Raw genomic sequence first — 5441 nt, 5'->3', positions numbered from 1 at the left:
AGATAGCTACCGGTTACTCCTCATAGGTCAAATTATCTTTCAGCTGGATGGTCTCATACCGTATTACATGAGATGGATTCGGGTTATACTTCCTAAGCATTGACACATGAAACACGGGGTGAATATTCGAAAGGTTTAGCGATAATGCCAACCGATATGCTACTGCTCCAACCCTTTCTAAGATCTTGAAGGGTCCTATATACCGAGGGCTCAATTTTCCTTTCTTGCAGAACCTTATTACCCCTTTTGTTGGTGAGACCTTAAAAAATACATGATCCCCTACCTAAAACTCCAAGTCTCTCCGTCTGTTATCAGTATATGATTTTTGTCTACTTTGTGCTGACAACATCCTCTGTCGAATCATATGTATCTTCTCGGTGGCGTCCTACACCAACTCAGGCCCCAAGAGTTTTCTTTCTCCCATCTCTAGCCATCCAATGGGCGACCTACATCTTCGTCCACATAATGCTTCAAATGGTGCCATTTGGATACTAGTTTGGAAACTGTTGTTGTAGGCAAACTCCACTAAGGGTAGATATCGATCCCACCTGACCCCAAGGTCTTTACATAGGCCCTCAACATATCTTACAATGTTTGTATCGTTTGTTCAGACTAGCCATCTGTTTATGGGTGGAAAGCCGTGCTAAAATCTAACTTAGTGCCCAACGCTTCCTGCAACTTTTCCTAGAACCTATTGGTGAATTATGCCCCCCTGTCAGATACTATAGAAATAGAAATGCCATGCAGCCTTATTACCTCGTCTACATAAAGTTGGGTGTACTGGGCGGCCCCGTATGTAGTTTTAATTGGAAGGAAATGAGCTGATTTCGTTAACCGGTCCACTATGACCCAGATCAAGTCATAGCCCTCACTAGTTCGAGGCAAACCCATTACAAAGTCCATTGCAATATGCTTTCACTTCCATTCAGGCACTAGTAACGGTTGTAGTACTCCCGCGGGCCTTTGATGTTTTGCCCACTTGTTAACAAACCAGGCACTTAGAGACAAACTCAGCTACATCTTTCTTGAGTCTTTCCCACCAATACACCTCCCTCAAATCTTGATACATCTTTGTAGCCCCTGGATGTACTACATAGGTTGCCATGTCCACTTCTTCCAATATTTCTCTCCTCAATCCATCACTAGCGGGCACATAAAGTCTAGTTCCATACCTCAATACTCCATCAGTGCCTTTAGTAAACATCTTTCCTTTCCTTCCTTGAAGGTTCTCTAAGGCCTTAGCTACGAACTCATCTTTACTTTGTGCTTCTTTGATCCAGTCCATTAAGATAGGCCCCACTTTAAAATGTGCTAGCAATGCATTTGCATTTGAAACTTTTAAATGAACACCCACGTCTCCCAAGCTATGCATCTCCTTAATCAAAGGTCTCATATCTATAGAGATATGTGCCAGACTCCCCATTGATTTTCGACTCAAGGCATCTGCCACCACATTTACCTTACTAGGATGGTAAAGAATAGTACAATCATAATCCTTTAGCAACTCCATCCACCTACGTTGCCACAAGTTAAGATCCCTTTGTTGAAATATATACTTCAAGCTTTTGTGATTCGTATATATCTCGTAAGTCTCACCATACAAGTAATGTCTCCAAATCTTTAAGGCGAACACGATTGCTTCCATCTCCAAATTGTGTACGGGGTACTTTTTCTCATGCCTTTTAAGTTGTCTTGATGCATATGCGATTACCTTCCCATGCAACATTAATACACACCCTAAACCAACCCGTGATGCATCACAAAATACTGTATAACCCCTTGTGCCTTGCGGTAGGCTTAATACTGGAGCTGTGGTGAGACATGCCTTAAGCTTCTCAAAGCTATCCTCACAAGCATCTGACCACTCAAATTTTGTATCTTTACGTGTCAGCTTAGTCAAAGGGGTGACTATTTTGGAGAAGTCCTTCACAAAACAACGATAATAGCCAGCCAAACCCAAAAAGCTTCTAATCTCCGTAATTGATGTTGGCTTTGGCCACTTTTCCACTACCTCGACTTTCTTTAGATCGACTTGTACCCCATCTTTGGATACCACATGTCCCAAGAATGCAACGCTTTCAAGCCAGAACTCACACTTGGAGAACTTGGCATACAATCGATGTTCTCTCAAAGTTTGGAGCACTATCTTAAGACACTGCTTGTGTTCCTCTCTGTTCCTCGAGTAGATCAAGATGTCGTTAATAAACACCACCATGAACTTGTCCAAATAGGGCTTGAACACTCAATTCATCAAATCCATAAAGGCTGCAGGTGCATTCGTAAGCCCAAATGACATCACCAAGAACTCATAGTGCCCATATCTTGTTCGAAATGTGGTCTTGGGTATATCGTCATTCCGGATCCTCAACTGATGGTACCCAGATCATAGATCTATTTTAGAGAAACATTGTGCTCCTTGTAGTTGATCAAATAAATCATCTATTCTTGGAAGGAGGTACTTATTCTTCACTGTTACCTTATTAAGTTGTCGGTAGTCAATACATAATCTAAGTGACCCATCTTTCTTCTTTACAAATAGCACCGGTGCTTCCCATGGTGAGACGCTGGGGCGAATGAAGCCTTTATCTAACAAATCCTCCAACTGATCCATAAGTTCCTTAAGCTCCATCGGTGCCATTCTATATGGGGGTATGGATACAAGTCTAGTGTCGGGAATCAAATCTATGCAAAATTCAATCTCTCCTTTGGGAGGCAAACTTGGTAGTTCCTCAGGAAATACATCCATGAACTCATTCACCACCGACACTTGGCTTATATCTCCAACTTCGCTTGAGTATCCCTTACCACAGCCAAGTAACCTAAACAACCCTATCTTAACAACCTTCTGCTAGACATGATCGATATCAAATTGGTTGGAGCATTACTCCTATCCCCTTGAATACTAAATGATGGTTCACCGGGAAAATCAAATCTAACCAATTGATGATAACAATCCACACTGGCGTGGCAGGGTGATAGCTAATCCATTCCCAAGATCACATCTAAGTCTAAGGTGTCTAACACCACTAGATTCACCAAAGTATCCTTGTCCTTGACTCGAACTACACAGGACTCATATTCTCATTCAGCCACAAATACCTCATTTAAAGGAGTAGACACCACTAATTGTTCTTCTTTCCTAACAAAATCATTACCCAAACGAGATGTAAAGCATGAAGAAATAAAAAAGTGGGTAGCACCAGGATCAAACAATACTCGAGCATTCATATTACAAACGGAAAGAGTACTTGAGACCACTGCATTGGATGTATGGGCCTCTTGGGGTGTTACAGCATATACCCTCACTTGACCTCTACAAGTAGCACTCTGATGTCCAAACCCAAAAGGCTTACCTTGAGAGGAAGTGACAGCACCTTTACCTCTTAATCTACTAGCCTCCGGATCAGATAGGGTGACAATTGAAGAAGCAGACGAAGCTGGCCGGGTAGAGCTGGGAGCAGAACCTTGTGATTGATGAGTCATCAGGCAATTCCTCCTAATATGTCCAAGTTAACCACACCTGAAATAAACTCTTGTAGAAAGAAAACATCGTCCCTTATGTCGTACCCCACAAGTACTACAAGGGTTGATAACTTGACTACTCTGCCTTGAATCTTGCTGCCTTCCCCCACCAAAGGTTTTCTGCCCTGATCCAACACTAGCACTAGCCACATCACTCCCCCATTGAGGTAACCGTGATTCCTTCTGTGGGCCCTGACGACTAGAAGATGAAATACCATTACTGAAATCCCTGCGACCTTGATAGCTCTCTGTCTTGGCCCTTTACACTTTATCCCTCACAGCCCTACTCTCACTGGTCCTCATCTCAATCCACTGAGCATAATCCACTGCTGCGAAGTAAGTACTGAAATCTCGGGATGCCACAGCATTAAACAATGGCTCCACTAGCCCATCCACAACCCTCTGTATCTTTATCTCCTCTGTAGAAACTAAATAAGGCGCATACCGAGATAACTGTGTGAATTGTATGTCGTAATCAGACACTGTCATACTCGAGCTCTGTACCAAAGCTTTAAACTCCCTGGCTCTGGCATTACGTACATTGAGTGTTAAAAATCGATCTAAAAATGTTGTACTGAACTCACTCCAAGTCAATGGTGATGCATCCATTGGTCTACCTCTACATAAGGAACTATACCACTTTTGCGCCACGTCCTCTAATAGGAAGGCAGCTAGCTCGACTGATCGGACACTGGAACATCCCAAGGTTTTACAAATCTTCTCCATCTTATCTAAGAAAATCTAGGGTTTCTCCGATGCATCAGACCCTGAAAATGATGGAGGCTTAAGCTTGAGAAAATCAGGAAGAGAAATCTCTAAATGACCCCTATCGACCTCAAGATGTTGGCGTTCGACCTGCCCTTGAGAACTAGGGGATTCTTATACTATAGGTATCCCCTCCACTACTTTTTGTATATCATCCATACAGGCTGCCATCATCTCTACAATTCGTTTAACTCCCTGCAGGCCTGTGGCCAAGTCCTCGATGGTAATGCCCCCAGTTGGTTATCTATCCACATCACTCGACGACTGTCCCTCCTCTCGTCTACTCACAGGAGTATTGGCCCTCACTGACCTAGTGGCCCCGCCACGTTTACCTCGCCCCTTAAGGGTGGATGCCCGTGGCCTATCTATCATTTCATTAAGAGCATCTTGCTCCCCCATCCATCTTGAGGCACCTCGTTTCTTAGGCGGCATTCTTACCTACACAAGAGCAAACACCTATTATTAAACACATTTTTCTATAATCATACATATAGGAAAAGGTGGTTTCTAAAATAAGGAATCTATGTGGTCCCTTGGTTATTAAATGTGTCACGATTCACACTTCACAATCGAAGTTTTCACATAAAGACCCGACACTTCGCTAGACCAACAATAAGGAAGTCCTAAGACCTAAACAACCTAGGGCTCTGATACCAAGTATGTCACGACCCAATTTTTGGGCCATGATCAGCACATGGGTCCAATAGGCATAGCCCACCAAGCCCAAGCAAGCGTATTATATAATCTTGCTCAACATTCCATCAACTATTCTCAAGTCACCTTTCATAAGTCCAACTTATAATCACTTTAATAATGGGCTATAGCAATCAAGAATTTCATTATAAACCCAAAATGATGTTAACATTTCAACTCATGGTAGCTTTAACAATTAAAATATACATATCTTGTCTAAGATATGTATCTTAGTACTTTACATCACATGAATTTATTCATAAAACAAAAGGACTCTTGACTTCCAGCGAAGTGACCACAGTGAAGATGCAGCTACTGAATGCCAAAATACCTACCAAGGAGACAAAACTACGTGGACACCTCGACCCAGGTTCCAACTGCCTCCTGATCTGAAAACATGAAATTGAAAATAGTGAGTACAAACTCAATGAGTGAACATAAGAAGGGAACAAGCAATCGAT

The 5441-nt window shown here is 42.5% G+C and overlaps 1 protein-coding gene across 1 annotated transcript; it reads right to left on the bottom strand.

Moving 5' to 3' along the window:
* On the bottom strand, positions 983–2638 carry LOC108663032. The gene is made up of 2 exons (XM_018125518.1): positions 2477–2638; positions 983–1711 (listed from the first exon to the last, which is right to left on the bottom strand). Exons 1-2 carry the CDS (start codon positions 2636–2638, stop codon positions 983–985), a joined length of 891 nt encoding a protein of 296 aa, XP_017981007.1.

Source organism: Theobroma cacao, chromosome 8 (assembly GCF_000208745.1).
Source record: "Theobroma cacao cultivar B97-61/B2 chromosome 8, Criollo_cocoa_genome_V2, whole genome shotgun sequence".
Lineage (NCBI taxonomy): Eukaryota > Viridiplantae > Streptophyta > Magnoliopsida > Malvales > Malvaceae > Theobroma > Theobroma cacao.
The sequence above is the reverse complement of the archived record's forward strand: the minus strand, read 5'-3'. Positions and strand labels throughout refer to the sequence as shown.